Raw genomic sequence first — 22,908 nt, 5'->3', positions numbered from 1 at the left:
GAAACCATGGTTTATGTTGTGTCCCTGGTCTGCTAGGCATCCTGCACTTTATGCCTCCCATCCTATTTCTATGAAGTTTTCTGATATGTCTTATCATGTAATTTGTATTTAATAAAATAATGTTTTTACTGACTCAATCCTCACATGTTCTCCTTTCTTTATCTATACAATGTTTGAGTAGGCTACAACCGAACCATGTCCTGGCATCCCTAACCAGGTATCATGGTTCGTCTGGTAGATTGAGGTGGGCCCTTTTTTGTTCAAGAAATTAAAGGAGCCTGATTGAGGCAGTCATGTGGTTGGCGCATCGTCACCCCCCGCGTTTCCTTACAGACGGGCTCTGTCTCTCCTTCCTTCAGTGTTTGTGACGTTGACTTGCGCTTTCCGTTACGGACGAGAGGACCTCGACGTTCTCGGATTGACGTTTCGGAAGGATCTTTTCGTGGCCAACATTCAAGCTTTCCCGCCCGTCCCAGAAGAGAAGAAGCCCCTGACGCGGCTGCAGGAGCGCTTGATTAAGAAGTTGGGTGAGCACGCCTACCCGTTCACCTTTGAGGTAGGAGAGAGGATTCTTCGTGTTTACTACAAAAAAAATTGTTAAAAATAAATCAATTTTTTTTTTCCAAAATTTTCCCATAAATGTGCCCAAAGAAAAATGTTTTTTTTTCCTTTTCTTTTACACGTAAAATTCAACAAAATAATTTGTTTCCACTCTCATCATCTAATTTTTCTTCAAATAGCAGCACCACACCTGTCCACAGGTGGTATTGCATCTCTTCCCTTTCACTGAGCTGCAGTACCAGACTCAACCTGCGCACAGGCATGGCGCTGTTTCCAGTAGAAGGCAGCCATGTTTTGTAATCTCAATTGCTCATCTTTCTGTAACGGTCTAGATACAATTTACACATAATATCTGACTTTTCAAGTTCTTTCACAACTTTCAGCATCTCCTGCTGGTTTGGGGTCTGTATAAAGACCCCCGTGCTGATTTGCATTCTGGGAGTTGTATTCTGTCCATGTGACTCTATATATTGATAAATAGAAGTCCTTGTACTGGATCTCTACCATATCTACCAAAAGTGGGAAACTGAAGCCTCAGAAAGTCTGGAGTCGCCTCCAAATTGTCTGTAACTCCCACTTTTTTTTATGCCCAACCCTTGTTTTTGATCCTCTATTATCAGGAATGTCCTGGTAAAATCTGGACTGCCGGCAGGTATGGTAAGTATTCAAGTATTGAAACTTAGAAGGGAGCCCGGATCTTTGCCAACATAGTGTCTTCTAGGAAACAAATAAAGGGAATCTGTCAGCAGGTTTTTGCTGTGTAATGTGATAGCAGCATGATGTAGGGACAGAGACCCTGATTCCAGCGATGGGTCACTTACTTTCCTGGGTGCAGCAGTTGTGATATAATCACAGTTTTCTTTGCTGCAGATGTAGCAGAGCTCGGAATACTGAGTTGTGTATAACCCCGCCCATACGGCTGAATGGCAGCTGTGTATAACCCCGCCCACACCACTGATTGACATCTGTGTATAACCCCACCCACACCACTGATTGGCAGCAGTGTATAACCCTGCTCACACCACTGATTGGCAGCTGTGTATAACCCCGCCCACACCACTGATTGACAGCTGTGTATAACCCCACCCACACCACTGATTGGCAGCTGTGTATAACCCCGCCCACACCACTGATTGGCAGCTGTGTATAACCCCTCCCACACCGCTGATTGGCAGCTGTGTATAACCCCACCCACAACGCTGATTGGCAGCTGTGTATAACCCCACCCACAACGCTGATTGGCAGCTGTGTATAACCCCGCCCACACCACTGATTGGCAGCAGTGTATAACCCCGCCCACACCACTGATTGGCAGCAGTGTATAACCCTGCTCACACCACTGATTGGCAGCAGTGTATAACCCCACCCACACCACTGATTGGCAGCAGTGTATAACCCTGCTCACACCACTGATTGGCAGCTGTGTATAACCCCGCCCACACCACTGATTGGCAGCAGTGTATAACCCTGCTCACACCACTGATTGGCAGCAGTGTATAACCCCGCCCACACCACTGATTGGCAGCAGTGTATAACCCCACCCACACCGCTGATTGGCAGCTGTGTATAACCCCACCCACAACGCTGATTGGCAGCTGTGTATAACCCCACCCACACCACTGATTGGCAGCAGTGTATAACCCCGCCCACACCACTGATTGGCAGCTGTGTATAACCACGCCCACACTGCTGATTGGCAGCTGTGTATAGCCCCACCCACACTGCTGATTGGCAGCTGTGTATAACCCCACCCACAACGCTGATTGGCAGCTGTGTATAACCCCACCCACAACGCTGATTGGCAGCTGTGTATAACCCCACCCACAACGCTGATTGGCAGCTGTGTATAACCCCACCCACACCACTGATTGGCAGCTGAGTATAACCCCGCCCACACCACTGATTGGCAGCTGTGTATAACCCCACCCACACCACTGACTGGCAGCTGTGTATAACCCCACCCACACCACTGACTGGCAGCTGTGTATAACCCCACCCACACCACTTACTGACAGCTATGTATAACCCCACCCACACCACTGACTGACAGCTGAGTATAACCCCACCCACACTACTGATTGACAGCTGTGTATAACCCCACCCACACTACTGATTGGCAGCAGTGTATAACCCCGCCCACACCACTGATTGGCAGCTGTGTATAACCCCGCCCACACCACTGATTGACATCTGTGTATAACCCCGCCCACACTACTGACTGACAGCTGTGTATAACCCCGCCCACACCACTGATCGGCAGCTGTGTATAACCCCACCCACACTACTGATTGGCAGCTGTGTATTACCCCGCCCACACTGCTGATTGGCAGCTGAGTATAACCCCACCCACACTACTGATTGGCAGCTGTGTATAACCCCGCCCACACCACTGATCGGCAGCTGTGTATAACCCCGCCCACACTGCTGATTGGCAGCTGTGTATATCCCCACCCACACTGCTGATTGGCAGCTGTGTATAACCCCACCCACAACGCTGATTGGCAGCTGTGTATAACCCCACCCACAACGCTGATTGGCAGCTGTGTATAACCCCACCCACACCACTGATTGGCAGCTGTGTATAACCCCGCCCACACCACTGATTGGCAGCTGTGTATAACCCCGCCCACACCACTGATTGGCAGCTGTGTATAACCCCGCCCACACCACTGATTGGCAGCTGTGTATTACCCCGCCCACACTGCTGATTGGCAGCTGAGTATAACCCCGCCCACACTACTGATTGGCAGCTGTGTATAACCCCGCCCACACCACTGATTGGCAGCTGTGTATAACCCCACCCACACCACTGATTGGCAGCTGTGTATAACCCCACCCACACCACTGATTGGCAGCAGTGTATAACCCCGCCCACACCACTGATTGGCAGCTGAGTATAACCCCACCCACACTACTGACTGACAGCTGTGTATAACCCCACCCACACCACTGATTGGCAGCTGTGTATAACCCCGCCCACACTACTGATCGGCAGCTGTGTATAACCCCGCCCACACCACTGATTGGCAGCTGTGTATAACCCCACCCACACCACTGATTGGCAGCTGAGTATAACCCCACCCACACTACTGACTGACAGCTGTGTATAACCCCACCCACACTACTGACTGGCAGCTGTGTATAACCCCGCCCACACCACTGATTGGCAGCAGTGTATAACCCCGCCCACACCACTGATTGACATCTGTGTATAATCCCACCCACACCACTGATTGGCAGCTGTGTATAACCCCGCCCACACTGCTGATTGGCAGCTGTGTATAACCCCACCCACAACGCTGATTGGCAGCTGTGTATAACCCCGCCCACACCACTGATTGACATCTGTGTATAATCCCACCCACACCACTGATTGGCAGCTGTGTATAACCCCACCCACACTGCTGATTGGCAGCTGTGTATAACCCCGCCCACACCACTGATTGGCAGCTGTGTATAACCCTGCTCACACCACTGATTGGCAGCAGTGTATAACCCCACCCACACCACTGATTGGCAGCAGTGTATAACCCCACCCACAACGCTGATTGGCAGCTGTGTATAACCCCACCCACAACGCTGATTGGCAGCTGTGTATAACCCCACCCACACCACTGATTGGCAGCAGTGTATAACCCCACCCACACCACTGATTGGCAGCTGTGTATAACCCCGCCCACACCACTGATTGGCAGCTGTGTATAACCCCTCCCACACCACTGATTGGCAGCTGTGTATAACCCCGCCCACACTGCTGATTGGCAGCTGTGTATAGCCCCACCCACACTGCTGATTGGCAGCTGTGTATAACCCCACCCACAACGCTGATTGGCAGCTGTGTATAACCCCACCCACAACGCTGATTGGCAGCTGTGTATAACCCCACCCACAACGCTGATTGGCAGCTGTGTATAACCCCACCCACACCGCTGATTGGCAGCTGTGTATAACCCCACCCACAACGCTGATTGGCAGCTGGGTATAACCCCGCCCACACTGCTGATTCACGGCTGTGTATAACCCCGCCCACACTGCTGATTGGCAGCTGTGTATAACCCCGCCCACACCGCTGATTGGCAGCTGTGTATAACCCCGCCCACACCACTGATTGGCAGCTGTGTATAACCCCGCCCACACTGCTGATTGGCAGCTGTGTATAACTCCGCCCACACTGCTGATTGGCAGCTGTATATAACTCCGCCCACACTGCTGATTGGTAGCTGTGTAACTCCGCCCACATTGCTGATTGGCAGCTGTATATAACTCCGCCCACACTGCTGATTGGTAGCTGTGTAACTCCGCCCACATTGCTGATTGGTAGCTGTGTATAACTCTGCCCACACTGCTGATTGGTAACTTTTTGTGTACATTGTATATTGACAGAAAGCTGCTAATCAGAGTTATACTAGGAGGCACGAGAAACCTAGTCCAGAAGTGATAATCTCCTGCTGATAAAACACTGATTTTAGGAAACATTATTAGGATGAACTATAAAGACCAATAATGTGCAGTGAAAATAAAGATTTAGTTTTTGTTTTCCAGATTCCACCCAATCTTCCTTGTTCTGTCACTCTTCAGCCCGGCCCTGAAGACACAGGAAAGGTTTGTAGCCACAACTGAGGTTGGCAAGTAAGGGGGTAAAAATGAAAGGATGGTCAGAATCCACCTTATTGATCACAGGGATCCTCATTTTCCACCTTTCTCCTGTGCCAGTTACTAGGGTGGTAAAAGAGTGATAGTGCCAAAGATGAAGACAGTGTGGTACTAATGAAACTGGTGGTGGAGTAGTAGTAAAGATAAATGTGATTTTGATACATGTGGTGGTAGAGTGGTGGCAGTCATGGAGATGGTGGTAGAGTGGTGGCAGTCATGGAGATGGTGGTAGAGTGGTGGTGGTCATGGAGATGGTGTTAGAGTTGTGGTGGTCATGGAGATGGTGTTAGAGTTGTGGCGGTCATGGAGATGGTGGTAGAGTGGTGGCAGTCATGGAGATGGTGGTAGAGTTGTGGTGGTCATGGAGATGGTGTTAGAGTTGTGGCGGTCATAGAATTAATGGTAGAGTGGTGGTGATCATGGAGATGGTGGTAGAGTGGTGATGGTCATGGAGATGGTCATAGAGTGGTGGTGGTCATGGATATGGTGGTAGAGTGGTGGAGGTCATAGAAGTAATGGTAGAGTGGTGGTGGTCATGGAGATGGTGGTAGAGTGGTGGAGGTCATGGAAGTAATGGTAGAGTGGTGGTGATTATGGAGGTGGTGGTAGAGTGGTAGTGGTCATGGAGATGGCGGTAGAGTGGTGGTGGTCATGGAGGTGATGGTCATGGAGGTGGTGGTCATGAGTATGGTGGTAGATTGGTAGTGGCCAGGAATATGGTAAAAGAGGGGTGATGATAATTAAGAAAGTGGTAGAGTGGTGGTGTTCATAGAGGTGGTGGTGGAGTGGTGGAAGTCATGGAGGTAGTGGTAGAGTTGTGGTGGTCTTGGAGGTGCTGGAGGTCATAAGGATGGTGATAGAGTGGTGGTGGTCATAAAAATGGTGGTAGAGTGATGGTGGTCATGGAGATGGTGGTAGAGTTGTGGTGGTCGAGTTGTGGTGGTCATGGAGATGGTGGTAGAGTTATGGTGGTCATGGAGGTAGTGGTAGAATGGTGGAGGTCATGGAGATGGTGGTAGAGTGGTGGTAGTCATGAGGATGGTGGTAGATTGGTGGTGGCCAGGTATATGGTAAAAGAGGGATGATGATAATGAAGAAAGTGGTAGAGTGGTGGTGGTCATAGAGGTGGTGGTAGAGTGGTGGAAGTCATGGAGGTGGTGAGAGAGTGGTGGTGGTCATGGAGGTGCCGGTGGTCATGAAGATGATGGTAGAATGGTGGTGGTCATAAAAATGGTGATAGAGTTATGGTGGTCACGGAGGTGGTGGTGGTAGAGTGGTGGTCATGGATTTGGTGGTGGTAGAGTGGTGGTGATCATGGAGGTGGTGGTGGTGGTCATGAAGATGGTAGTATTGTGGTGGTCAGCTTCCCCTGATCCACTACTCCTCTGACTGGACAGGAATGGTGCATCTATGAGATATTTCTGTATAGGGCACCTTCTTCAGACTGATGATCTCCTCTCTTCTTCTTCTTCTTCTTCTCCATCATCACTCAGGCCTGCGGGGTGGACTATGAAGTGAAAGCTTTCTGTGCTGAAACCGTGGAAGAAAAGATTCATAAGAGGTAAAAAAATCTAACTGGTCTGTTAACTATCTAATCATCCATCTGTCCATTGATCCATCCATCTAGAACATCTGCTCGGCCTCGCACTGTTGCCTGATTCATTTTAATCATCTTTTTTTCTCAGGAATTCAGTGCGATTAGTAATCAGAAAAGTCCAGTATGCTCCAGAGAGGCCAGGACCACAACCAATGGCCGAGACCACGCGACAGTTCTTGATGTCTGATAAACCGCTCCACCTGGAGGCATCGCTGGATAAAGAGGTGACTGTGTGACAGCAATAGAGGATCTGGAATATAATCGGGATTATTGGATCATCATACAATGTTGGATCTTATCATCGTTGATACTAATCGTTCTCTGCTCAGTTTTATGGATTTATAGAATTTCTGGAGTTGAATTCTCTTACTCCAATCACATCCAGATCTGCAGCCTTCCTACTGCTGCCCCTGGGGGCTCAGTGTTTGCTGTTGTGCCTTGTGGGAGATGTAGTGTTTAGCAGAGATCTTGAAAAGAGTGATCTATTCTTTACTATGATTACATTTTTTTTCCAAGAGAATTTACCATTTATTTGATTGAGACACTAGAAATTCCACTTCAGTGTATAAAGAGGACCTATCACCATATCCCCAGATTGAGCTTGGTACATTGCCCACATCATGATATAGCAGCTGCAGATCTGAGTAAAATGTAGTTTTTATTTTGTCGTTCCTCCTCTCCGTTGCGGAGATATTCACGTGTAAAGCAGAGGATATCATTTATGATAAGCCCAAGGAGGCATAACCAGAGATTCTTCTTTGTGGGTGTGTACTTTTTCCACTACATGATTTTGACCAATCATAAGCAAGAGGCTTCATACAGGGGAAAAAGTAACACCCCCCAGAAAAACTGGTATTCTCCTCTGAGATATGTAATGACAGACAGCCCTGATCTCTGCACCTACTCTGTAGAGTACAGCAGAACTGAGTATCATTACAGACACACGTACCAGCTTTCATCTCAGGACACTGTCGGCTCTGTCTTTTCCCCCCACACTGGCAGTGCCGTGAAATAAAAGCTGCAAGAGGTGTTTGCTGTACTCTATACAGTAGGAAAGCAGGGCTGTCTGTCATTACACTTCACAGGAGATATCCTGTCTAAACTTCTCTGGGGTCGTGTTCTTTTTTTCCCCGTGCATGACGCCTCCTTCTTATGATTGGTCAGGAATTTCCAGGGCTTTTGGCTCCTCTCTTTCTTCATGTGCTCAATACTTTTTCGAGTCTTTTCTCATTATTACACATAATTTTTGGACATCTATGGTGATTTCTTTGCCTGTGTGGATTGGATGGGTTGTTACCGACATCTGGTGAGAATTTCATGTCAATAGCACCTTTAGAAACAGATTTACTTAGAAAATTGGTGACGTGTTCAATACTTATTTCACCCGCTGTGTGTGTATATACTGTATATATATATATATATATACATATATATATATATATATATATATATATATATATATATATATACAGTACATATATATGTATATATACATACATACACAGTGGGGAAAACAAGTATTTGATACGCTGCCGATTTTGCAAGTTTACCCGCCTATAAAGAATGGAGAGGTCTGTAATTTTTATCGTAGGTCAGAATCTAAAAATAAAATCCTAAAATCACATTGCATGATTTTAAATAATTAAATTGCATGAAATAAGTATTTGATCACCGACCAACCAGCAATATTTCAGGCTCTAACAGACCTGTTAGTTTTTCTTTAAGAAGTCTCCTACTCTGCACTCATTACCTGTATTAATTGCACCTGTTTGAACTTGTTACCTGTATAAAAGACACCTGTCCACACACTCAATCAATCACACCCCAACCTCTCCAGCATGGGCAAGACCAAAGAGCTGTCTAAGGACACCAGGGACAAAACTGTAGACCTGCACAAGGCTGGGATGGACAACAGGACAATAGGCAAGCAGCTAGGTGAGAAGACAGCAACTGTTGGCACAATTCTTAGAAAATGGAAGAAACACAAGATGACGTCAATCTTCCTCGCTCTTGGACTTAATGAAAGATCTCTCCTTGTGGGGTGAGGATGATTCTGAGAAACCCCAGGAATCAGCCCAGAACTACACAGGAGGACCCAGTCAATGACCTGATGAAAGCTGGGACCACAGTCTCAAACATTACCATTAGTAACACACTACGCCGTTATGGATTAAAATCCTGCAGGGTATGCAAGGTCCTCCTGCTCACGCCAGTACATGTCCAGGCCTGTTTGAAGTTCACCAATGACTATCTGATTGATCCAGAGGAGGCATGGGAGAAGGTCATGTGGTCAGAGGAGACCAAAATAGAACTTTTTCGTATCAACTCCACTCGCTATGTTTGGAGGAAGACAAAGGATGAGTGCAACCCCAAGAACACCGTCCCAACTGTGAAGCATGATGGGGGAAACATCATACTTTGGGGGAGCTTTTCTGGAAAGGGGACAGGATGACTGCACTGTATTGAAGGGAGGATAGATGGGGTCATGTATCATGAGATTTTGGCCAACAACCTCCTTCCCTCAGTAAGAGCATTGAAGTTGGGTCGTGGCTGCTCTTCCAGCATGAAACACACAGCCAGGGCAACTAAGGAGCGGCTCCGTAAGAAGCATTTCAAGGTCCTGGAGTGGCCTAGCCAGTCTCCAGACCTGAACCCAATAGAAAATCTTTGGAAGGAGATGAACCTCAATGTTGCCCACGACAGCCCCGAAACCTGAAAGATCTGGAGAAGATCTGTATGGAGGAGGGGGCCAAAATCCCTGCTGCACTGTGTGCAAACCTGGTCAAGATCTACAGGAAACGTCTGACCTTTGTAATTGTAACAAAGGTTTCTGCACCAAATATTAAGTTCTGTTTTTCTATTATGTCAAATACTTATTTCATGCAATAAAATGTAAATGAATTATGTAACAATCCTACAATGGGATTTTCTAGATTTTTTTTTTAAGATTTTGTCTTTCACAGGTGAAGTGACCTACGATAAAAATTACAGATCTCTCCATTCTGTGTAGCTGGGAAAACCTGCAAAATCAGCAGTGTATAAAATAGTTATTTTCCCCACTATATATTCAATAAAACAACAGCTATGAACATAAGGAATAAAAGTAAAACAAACTAAAATAAAACCAGGGGAAATCTATAAAACAGGCTTAAATAAGGCTCAAATTAATATGAAAACCACCAAAAATTAGCCACCAGAAAGGCACAAATGCAATAATGAGTGGGGCCCAGGTGTCCGCAGCCTGTAACTGCTGGTCAGTGGTGCCATCTGCAGGCCACCTTGAGCACTGCACCCATTGTTGTTGACCCCTCTTCTGACCTTCTCTATTGTTCCTGGGATTCTTCTGGATACATTTGTTACTGTTGTTGTTATTGCAGATTTATTACCATGGAGAACCCATCAACGTCAATGTCCACGTCACCAACAACACCAACAAGACTGTGAAGAAGATTAAGATCTCGGGTGCGTACCCGCTTGTGTCTTGTGAATTAACCCTGTAAGGTTCAGCTCTGCTCTATGTTACACTCTGCTGGATCGATTGGAATAGCAGCTGCTTCACATCTATGGTGAACGCTCCGGAGAAGTGAAGACGCAGCCAGAAACTGAGAAACGTGTCCGACCGCTATATACTATATACATATATACAGTGTGTGATATACACAGACGCAGCCAGAAACTGAGAAACGTGTCCGACCGCTATATACTATATACATATATACAGTGTGTGATATACACAGACGCAGCCAGAAACTGAGAAACGTGTCCGACCGCTATATACTATATACATATATACAGTGTGTGATATACACAGACACAGCCAGAAACTGAGAAACGTGTCCGACCGCTATATACTATATACATATATACAGTGTGTGATATACACAGACACAGCCATAAACTGAGAAACGTGTCCGACCGCTATATACTATATACATATATACAGTGTGTGATATATACAGACGCAGCCATAAGCTGAGAAACGTGTCCGACCGCTATATACTATATACATATATACAGCGTGTGATATACACAGACACAGCCATAAACTGAGAAACGTGTCCGACCGCTATATACTATATACATATATACAGTGTGTGATATACACAGACGCAGCCATAAACTGAGAAACGTGTCCGACCGCTATATACTATATACAGATATACAGCGTGTGATATACACAGACGCAGCCATAAACTGAGAAACGTGTCCGACCGCTATATACTATATACATATATACAGTGTGTGATATACACAGACGCAGCCAGAAACTGAGAAACGTGTCCGACCGCTATATACTATATACATATATACAGTGTGTGATATACACAGACGCAGCCAGAAACTGAGAAACGTGTCCGACCGCTATATACTATATACATATATACAGTGTGTGATATACACAGACACAGCCATAAACTGAGAAACGTGTCCGACCGCTATATACTATATACATATATACAGTGTGTGATATACACAGACGCAGCCAGAAACTGAGAAACGTGTCCGACCGCTATTTACTATATACATATATACAGTGTGTGATATACACAGACGCAGCCATAAACTGAGAAACGTGTCCGACCGCTATATACTATATACAGATATACAGCGTGTGATATACACAGACGCAGCCATAAACTGAGAAACGTGTCCGACCGCTATATACTATATACATATATACAGTGTGTGATATACACAGACGCAGCCATAAACTGAGAAACGTGTCCGACCGCTATATACTATATACATATATACAGTGTGTGATATACACAGACGCAGCCAGAAACTGAGAAACGTGTCCGACCGCTATATACTATATACATATATACAGTGTGTGATATACACAGACGCAGCCAGAAACTGAGAAACGTGTCCGACCGCTATATACTATATACATATATACAGTGTGTGATATACACAGACGCAGCCAGAAACTGAGAAACGTGTCCGACCGCTATATACTATATACATATATACAGTGTGTGATATACACAGACGCAGCCAGAAACTGAGAAACGTGTCCGACCGCAATATACTATATACATATATACAGTGTGTGATATACACAGACGCAGCCAGAAACTGAGAAACGTGTCCGACCGCTATATACTATATACATATATACAGTGTGTGATATACACAGACGCAGCCAGAAACTGAGAAACGTGTCCGACCGCTATATACCATATACATATATACAGTGTGTGATATACACAGACACAGCCATAAACTGAGAAACGTGTCCGACCGCTATATACTATATTCATATATACAGTGTGTGATATACACAGACACAGCCATAAACTGAGAAACGTGTCCGACCGCTATATACTATATACATATATACAGTGCGTGATATACACAGACACAGCCATAAACTGAGAAACGTGTCCGACCGCTATATACTATATACATATATACAGTGCGTGATATACACAGACACAGCCATAAACTGAGAAACGTGTCCGACCGCTATATACTATATACATATATACAGTGTGTGATATACACAGACACAGCCATAAACTGAGAAACGTGTCCGACCGCTATATACTATATACATATATACAGTGTGTGATATACACAGACGCAGCCAGAAACTGAGAAACGTGTCCGACCGCTATATACCATATACATATATACAGTGTGTGATATACACAGACACAGCCATAAACTGAGAAACGTGTCCGACCGCTATATACTATATACAGATATACAGTGTGTGATATACAGACGCAGCCATAAACTGAGAAACGTGTCCGACCGCTATATACTATATACATATATACAGTGTGTGATATACACAGACGCAGCCATAAACTGAGAAACGTGTCCGACCGCTATATACTATATACATATATACAGTGTGTGATATACACAGACACAGCCATAAACTGAGAAACGTGTCCGACCGCTATATACTATATACAGATATACAGTGTGTGATATACACAGACGCAGCCAGAAACTGAGAAACGTGTCCGACCGCTATATACTATATACATATATACAGTGTGTGATATACACAGATGCAGCCATAAACTGAGAAACGTGTCCGACCGCTATATACTATATACATATATACAGTGTGTGATATACACAGACACAGCCATAAACTGAGAAACGTGTCCGACCGCTATATACTATATACATATATACAGTGTGTGATATACACAGACACAGCCATAAACTGAGAAACGTGTCCGACCGCTATATACTATATACATATATACAGTGTGTGATATACACAGACGCAGCCAGAAACTGAGAAACGAGTCCGACCGCTATATACTATATACATATATACAGTGTGTGATATACACAGACGCAGCCAGAAACTGAGAAACGTGTCCGACCGCTATATACTATATACATATATACAGTGCGTGATATACACAGACACAGCCATAAACTGAGAAACGTGTCCGACCGCTATATACTATATACATATATACAGTGTGTGATATACACAGACACAGCCATAAACTGAGAAACGTGTCCGACCGCTATATACTATATACATATATACAGTGTGTGATATACACAGACGCAGCCAGAAACTGAGAAACGTGTCCGACCGCTATATACTATATACATATATACAGTGTGTGATATACACAGACGCAGCCAGAAACTGAGAAACGTGTCCGACCGCTATATACTATATACATATATACAGTGTGTGATATACACAGACGCAGCCAGAAACTGAGAAACGTGTCCGACCGCTATATACTATATACATATATACAGTGTGTGATATACACAGACGCAGCCAGAAACTGAGAAACGTGTCCGACCGCTATATACTATATACATATATACAGTGTGTGATATACACAGACACAGCCATAAACTGAGAAACGTGTCCGACCGCTATATACTATATACATATATACAGTGTGTGATATACACAGACACAGCCATAAACTGAGAAACGTGTCCGACCGCTATATACTATATACAGATATACAGTGTGTGATATACACAGACGCAGCCAGAAACTGAGAAACGTGTCCGACCGCTATATACTATATACATATATACAGTGTGTGATATACACAGACACAGCCATAAACTGAGAAACGTGTCCGACCGCTATATACTATATACATATATACAGTGCGTGATATACACAGACACAGCCATAAACTGAGAAACGTGTCCGACCGCTATATACTATATACATATATACAGTGTGTGATATACACAGACGCAGCCAGAAACTGAGAAACGTGTCCGACCGCTATATACCATATACATATATACAGTGTGTGATATACACAGACACAGCCATAAACTGAGAAACGTGTCCGACCGCTATATACTATATACATATATACAGTGTGTGATATACACAGACGCAGCCAGAAACTGAGAAACGTGTCCGACCGCTATATACTATATACATATATACAGTGTGTGATATACACAGACACAGCCAGAAACTGAGAAACGTGTCCGACCGCTATATACTATATACATATATACAGTGTGTGATATACACAGACACAGCCATAAACTGAGAAACGTGTCCGACCGCAATATACTATATACATATATACAGTGTGTGATATACACAGACGCAGCCAGAAACTGAGAAACGTGTCCGACCGCAATATACTATATACATATATACAGTGTGTGATATATACTGACGCAGCCATAAACTGAGAAACGTGTCCGACCGCTATATACTATATACATATATACAGTGTGTGATATACACAGACACAGCCAGAAACTGAGAAACGTGTCCGACCGCAATATACTATATACATATATACAGCGTGTGATATACACAGACGCAGCCAGAAACTGAGAAACGTGTCCGACCGCAATATACTATATACATATATACAGCGTGTGATATACACAGACACAGCCATAAACTGAGAAACGTGTCCGACCGCTATATACTATATACAGATATACAGTGTGTGATATACACAGACGCAGCCAGAAACTGAGAAACGTGTCCGACCGCTATATACTATATACATATATACAGTGTGTGATATACACAGACGCAGCCAGAAACTGAGAAACGTGTCCGACCGCTATATACTATATACATATATACAGTGTGTGATATACACAGACACAGCCATAAACTGAGAAACGTGTCCGACCGCTATATACTATATACATATATACAGTGTGTGATATACACAGACGCAGCCAGAAACTGAGAAACGTGTCCGACCGCTATATACTATATACATATAGACAGTGTGTGATATACACAGACGCAGACAGAAACTGAGAAACGTGTCCGACCGCTATATACTATATACATATATACAGTGTGTGATATACACAGACACAGCCATAAACTGAGAAACGTGTCCGACCGCTATATACTATATACATATATACAGCGTGTGATATACACAGACGCAGCCATAAACTGAGAAACGTGTCCGACCGCTATATACTATATACATATATACAGTGTGTGATATATACAGACGCAGCCAGAAACTGAGAAACGTGTCCGACCGCTATATACTATATACAGATATACAGCGTGTGATATACACAGACACAGCCAGAAACTGAGAAACGTGTCCGACCGCTATATACTATATACATATATACAGTGTGTGATATACACAGACACAGCCAGAAACTGAGAAACGTGTCCGACCGCTATATACTATATACATATATACAGCGTGTGATATACACAGACGCAGCCAGAAACTGAGAAACGTGTCCGACCGCTATATACTATATACATATATACAGCGTGTGATATACACAGACGCAGCCAGAAACTGAGAAACGTGTCCGACCGCTATATACTATATACATATATACAGTGTGTGATATACACAGACGCAGCCATAAACTGAGAAACGTGTCAGAGCGCTATATACTATATACATATATACAGTGTGTGATATACACAGACACAGCCATAAACTGAGAAACGTGTCCGACCGCTATATACTATATACATATATACAGTGTGTGATATACACAGACACAGCCATAAACTGAGAAACGTGTCCGACCGCTATATACTATATACATATATACAGCGTGTGATATACACAGACGCAGCCAGAAACTGAGAAACGTGTCCGACCGCTATATACTATATACATATATACAGTGTGTGATATACACAGACGCAGCCAGAAACTGAGAAACGTGTCCGACCGCTATATACTATATACATATATACAGTGTGTGATATACACAGACGCAGCCATAAACTGAGAAACGCGTCCGACCGCTATATACTATATACATATATACAGTGTGTGATATACACAGACACAGCCATAAACTGAGAAACGTGTCCGACCGCTATATACTATATACATATATACAGTGTGTGATATACACAGACGCAGCCAGAAACTGAGAAACGTGTCCGACCGCAATATACTATATACATATATACAGTGTGTGATATACACAGACACAGCCAGAAACTGAGAAACGTGTCCGACCGCAATATACTATATACATATATACAGTGTGTGATATACACAGACGCAGCCAGAAACTGAGAAACGTGTCCGACCGCTATATACTATATACATATATACAGCGTGTGATATACACAGACGCAGCCAGAAACTGAGAAACGTGTCCGACCGCTATATACTATATACATATATACATTGTGTGATATATACAGACGCAGCCAGAAACTGAGAAACGTGTCCGACCGCTATATACTATATACATATATACAGTGTGTGATATATACAGACGCAGCCAGAAACTGAGAAACGTGTCCGACCGCTATATACTATATACAGATATACAGCGTGTGATATACACAGACGCAGCCAGAAACTGAGAAACGTGTCCGACCGCTATATACTATATACATATATACAGTGTGTGATATACACAGACGCAGCCAGAAACTGAGAAACGTGTCCGACCGCTATATACTATATACATATATACAGTGTGTGATATACACAGACGCAGCCAGAAACTGAGAAACGTGTCCGACCGCTATATACTATATACATATATACAGTGTGTGATATACACAGACACAGCCAGAAACTGAGAAACGCGTCCGACCGCTATATACTATATACATATATACAGTGTGTGATATACACAGACACAGCCATAAACTGAGAAACGTGTCCGACCGCAATATACTATATACATATATACAGCGTGTGATATACACAGACGCAGCCATAAACTGAGAAACATGTCCGACCGCTATATACTATATACATATATACAGTGTGTGATATACACAGACGCAGCCAGAAACTGAGAAACGTGTCCGACCGCTATATACTATATACATATATACAGCGTGTGATATACACAGACGCAGCCAGAAACTGAGAAACGTGTCCGACCGCTATATACTATATACATATATACAGTGTGTGATATACACAGACGCAGCCAGAAACTGAGAAACGTGTCCGACCGCAATATACTATATACATATATACAGCGTGTGATATACACAGACGCAGCCAGAAACTGTGAAACGTGTCCGACCGCTATATACTATATACATATATACAGTGTGTGATATACACAGACGCAGCCAGAAACTGAGAAACGTGTCCGACCGCTATATACTATATACATATATACAGTGTGTGATATACACAGACACAGCCATAAACTGAGAAACGTGTCCGACCGCTATATACTATATACATATATACAGTGTGTGATATACACAGACGCAGCCAGAAACTGAGAAACGTGTCCGACCGCTATATACTATATACATATATACAGTGTGTGATATACACAGACGCAGCCATAAACTGAGAAACGCGTCCGACCGCTATATACTATATACATATATACAGTGTGTGATATACACAGACACAGCCATAAACTGAGAAACGTGTCCGACCGCTATATACTATATACATATATACAGTGTGTGATATACACAGACGCAGCCATAAACTGAGAAACGCGTCCGACCGCTATATACTATATACATATATACAGCGTGTGATATACACAGACACAGCCAGAAACTGAGAAACGTGTCCGACCGCTATATACTATATACATATATACAGTGTGTGATATACACAGACGCAGCCATAAACTGAGAAACGCGTCCGACCGCTATATACTATATACATATATACAGTGTGTGATATACACAGACGCAGCCATAAACTGAGAAACGCGTCCGACCGCTATATACTATATACATATATACAGTGTGTGATATACACAGACGCAGCCAGAAACTGAGAAACGTGTCCGACCGCAATATACTATATACATATATACAGTGTGTGATATACACAGACGCAGCCAGAAACTGAGAAACGTGTCCGACCGCTATATACTATATACATATATACAGTGTGTGATATATACAGACGCAGCCAGAAACTGAGAAACGTGTCCGACCGCTATATACTATATACAGATATACAGCGTGTGATATACACAGACGCAGCCAGAAACTGAGAAACGTGTCCGACCGCTATATACTATATACATATATACAGTGTGTGATATACACAGACGCAGCCAGAAACTGAGAAACGTGTCCGACCGCTATATACTATATACATATATACAGTGTGTGATATACACAGACGCAGCCATAAACTGAGAAACGCGTCCGACCGCTATATACTATATACATATATACAGTGTGTGATATACACAGACACAGCCATAAACTGAGAAACGTGTCCGACCGCTATATACTATATACATATATACAGTGTGTGATATACACAGACGCAGCCAGAAACTGAGAAACGTGTCCGACCGCAATATACTATATACATATATACAGTGTGTGATATACACAGACGCAGCCAGAAACTGAGAAACGTGTCCGACCGCAATATACTATATACATATATACAGTGTGTGATATACACAGACACAGCCATAAACTGAGAAACGTGTCCGACCGCAATATACTATATACATATATACAGTGTGTGATATACACAGACGCAGCCAGAAACTGAGAAACGTGTCCGACCGCTATATACTATATACATATATACAGTGTGTGATATACACAGACACAGCCATAAACTGAGAAACGTGTCCGACCGCTATATACTATATACATATATACAGTGTGTGATATACACAGACGCAGCCAGAAACTGAGAAACGTGTCCGACCGCTATATACTATATACATATATACAGTGTGTGATATACACAGACACAGCCAGAAACTGAGAAACGTGTCTGACCGCTATATACTATATACATATATACAGTGTGTGATATATACTGACGCAGCCAGAAACTGAGAAACGTGTCCGACCGCTATATACTATATACATATATACAGTGTGTGATATACACAGACGCAGCCATAAACTGAGAAACGTGTCCGACCGCTATATACTATATACATATATACAGTGTGTGATATACACAGACGCAGCCAGAAACTGAGAAACGTGTCCGACCGCTATATACTATATACAGATATACAGTGTGTGATATACAGACGCAGCCATAAACTGAGAAACGTGTCCGACCGCTATATACTATATACATATATACAGTGTGTGATATACACAGACACAGCCATAAACTGAGAAACGTGTCCGACCGCTATATACTATATACATATATACAGTGTGTGATATACACAGACGCAGCCATAAACTGAGAAACGTGTCCGACCGCTATATACTATATACATATATACAGTGTGTGATATACACAGACACAGCCATAAACTGAGAAACGTGTCCGACCGCTATATACTATATACATATATACAGTGTGTGATATACACAGACGCAGCCAGAAACTGAGAAACGTGTCCGACCGCTATATACTATATACATATATACAGTGTGTGATATACACAGACACAGCCATAAACTGAGAAACGTGTCCGACCGCTATATACTATATACATATATACAGTGTGTGATATACACAGACACAGCCAGAAACTGAGAAACGCGTCCGACCGCTATATACTATATACATATATACAGTGTGTGATATACACAGACGCAGCCAGAAACTGAGAAACGTGTCCGACCGCTATATACTATATACATATATACAGTGTGTGATATACACAGACGCAGCCAGAAACTAAGAAACGTGTCCGACCGCTATATACTATATACATATATACAGTGTGTGATATACACAGACACAGCCATAAACTGAGAAACGTGTCCGACCGCTATATACTATATACATATATACAGTGTGTGATATACACAGACACAGCCAGAAACTGAGAAACGCGTCCGACCGCTATATACTATATACATATATACAGTGTGTGATATACACAGACGCAGCCATAAACTGAGAAACGCGTCCGACCGCTATATACTATATACATATATACAGTGTGTGATATACACAGACGCAGCCATAAACTGAGAAACGTGTCCGACCGCTATATACTATATACATATATACAGTGTGTGATATACACAGACGCAGCCAGAAACTGAGAAACGAGTCCGACCGCTATATACTATATACATATATACAGTGTGTGATATACACAGACACAGCCAGAAACTGAGAAACGTGTCCGACCGCTATATACTATATACATATATACAGTGTGTGATATACACAGACGCAGCCAGAAACTGAGAAACGAGTCCGACCGCTATATACTATATACATATATACAGTGTGTGATATACACAGATGCAGCCAGAAACTGAGAAACGTGTCCGACCGCTATATACTATATACATATATACAGTGTGTGATATACACAGACACAGCCATAAACTGAGAAACGTGTCCGACCGCTATATACTATATACATATATACAGCGTGTGATATACACAGACGCAGCCATAAACTGAGAAACGCGTCCGACCGCTATATACTATATACATATATACAGTGTGTGATATACACAGACACAGCCATAAACTGAGAAACGTGTCCGACCGCTATATACTATATACATATATACAGTGTGTGATATACACAGACGCAGCCATAAACTGAGAAACGTGTCCGACCGCTATATACTATATACATATATACAGTGTGTGATATACACAGACGCAGCCAGAAACTGAGAAACGTGTCCGACCGCTATATACTATATACATATATACAGTGTGTGATATACACAGACGCAGCCAGAAACTGAGAAACGTGTCCGACCGCTATATACTATATCCATATATACAGTGTGTGATATACACAGACACAGCCAGAAACTGAGAAACGTGTCCGACCGCTATATACTATATACATATATACAGTGTGTGATATACACAGACGCAGCCAGAAACTGAGAAACGTGTCCGACCGCTATATACTATCTACATATATACAGTGTGTGATATACACAGACGCAGCCATAAACTGAGAAACGTGTCCGACCGCTATATACTATATACATATATACAGTGTGTGATATACACAGACGCAGCCAGAAACTGAGAATCGTGTCCGACCGCTATATACTATATACATATATACAGTGTGTGATATACACAGACGCAGCCAGAAACTGAGAAACGTGCCCGACCGCTATATACTATATACATATATACAGCGTGTGATATACACAGACGCAGCCAGAAACTGAGAAACGTGTCCGACCGCTATATACTATATACATATATACAGTGTGTGATATACACAGACGCAGCCATAAACTGAGAAACGTGTCCGACCGCTATATACTATATACATATATACAGTGTGTGATATACACAGACACAGCCATAAACTGAGAATCGTGTCCGACCGCTATATACTATATCCATATATACAGTGTGTGATATACACAGACGCAGCCAGAAACTGAGAAACGTGTCCGACCGCTATATACTATATACATATATACAGTGTGTGATATATACAGACACAGCCATAAACTGAGAAACGTGTCCGACCGCTATATACTATATACATATATACAGTGTGTGATATACACAGACACAGCCATAAACTGAGAAACGTGTCCGACCGCTATATACTATATACATATATACAGTGTGTGATATACACAGACACAGCCATAAACTGAGAAACGTGTCCGACCGCTATATACTATATACATATATACAGTGTGTGATATACACAGACGCAGCCATAAACTGAGAAACGTGTCCGACCGCTATATACTATCTACATATATACAGTGTGTGATATACACAGACGCAGCCAGAAACTGAGAAACGTGTCCGACCGCTATATACTATATACATATATACAGCGTGTGATATACACAGACGCAGCCAGAAACTGAGAAACGTGTCCGACCGCTATATACTATATACATATATACAGCGTGTGATATACACAGACACAGCCATAAACTGAGAAACGTGTCCGACCGCTATATACTATATACATATATACAGTGTGTGATATACACAGACACAGCCATAAACTGAGAAACGTGTCCGACCGCTATATACTATATACATATATACAGTGTGTGATATACACAGACACAGCCATAAACTGAGAAACGTGTCCGACCGCTATATACTATATACATATATACAGCGTGTGATATACACAGACGCAGCCAGAAACTGAGAAACGTGTCCGACCGCTATATACTATATACATATATACAGTGTGTGATATACACAGACACAGCCATAAACTGAGAAACGTGTCCGACCGCTATATACTATATACATATATACAGTGTGTGATATACACAGACACAGCCAGAAACTGAGAAACGTGTCCGACTGCTATATACTATATACATATATACAGTGTGTGATATACACAGACGCAGCCAGAAACTGAGAAACGTGTCCGACCGCTATATACTATATACATATATACAGTGTGTGATATACACAGACGCAGCCAGAAACTGAGAAACGTGTCCGACCGCTATATACTATATACATATATACAGTGTGTGATATACACAGACGCAGCCAGAAACTGAGAAACGTGTCCGACCGCTATATACTATATACATATATACAGTGTGTGATATACACAGACGCAGCCAGAAACTGAGAAACGTGTCCGACCGCTATATACTATATACATATATACAGTGTGTGATATACACAGACACAGCCAGAAACTGAGAAACGTGTCCGACCGCTATATACTATATACATATATACAGCGTGTGATATACACAGACGCAG

General features: G+C 43.1%; 1 protein-coding gene across 5 annotated transcripts in view; it reads left to right on the top strand.

The window, feature by feature from the left end:
* Nucleotides 1-22,908, top strand: part of LOC141188623 (beta-arrestin-1) — a 500,689-nt gene that overhangs the window by 393,984 nt on the left and 83,797 nt on the right. For all 5 annotated transcript variants that reach the window (XR_012262721.1, XM_073661075.1, XM_073661077.1 and 2 more), the window contains 5 exons: nucleotides 360-556; nucleotides 5,104-5,163; nucleotides 6,708-6,775; nucleotides 6,900-7,035; nucleotides 10,189-10,273. Coding sequence is in view for 4 of the 5 variants with exons in the window: in XM_073661075.1 (XP_073517176.1) it covers nucleotides 360-556; nucleotides 5,104-5,163; nucleotides 6,708-6,775; nucleotides 6,900-7,035; nucleotides 10,189-10,273 (546 nt within the window). In the remaining variant the exon portion in view is untranslated. The remainder of the gene's footprint in view (nucleotides 1-359; nucleotides 557-5,103; nucleotides 5,164-6,707; nucleotides 6,776-6,899; nucleotides 7,036-10,188; nucleotides 10,274-22,908) is intronic.

Source organism: Phyllobates terribilis, unplaced genomic scaffold, assembly GCF_046119375.1.
Source record: "Phyllobates terribilis strain yellow unplaced genomic scaffold, ASM4611937v1 Scaffold_2__4_contigs__length_985480577, whole genome shotgun sequence".
In the NCBI taxonomy this organism is placed as follows: domain Eukaryota; kingdom Metazoa; phylum Chordata; class Amphibia; order Anura; family Dendrobatidae; genus Phyllobates; species Phyllobates terribilis.
The sequence above is the reverse complement of the archived record's forward strand: the minus strand, read 5'-3'. Positions and strand labels throughout refer to the sequence as shown.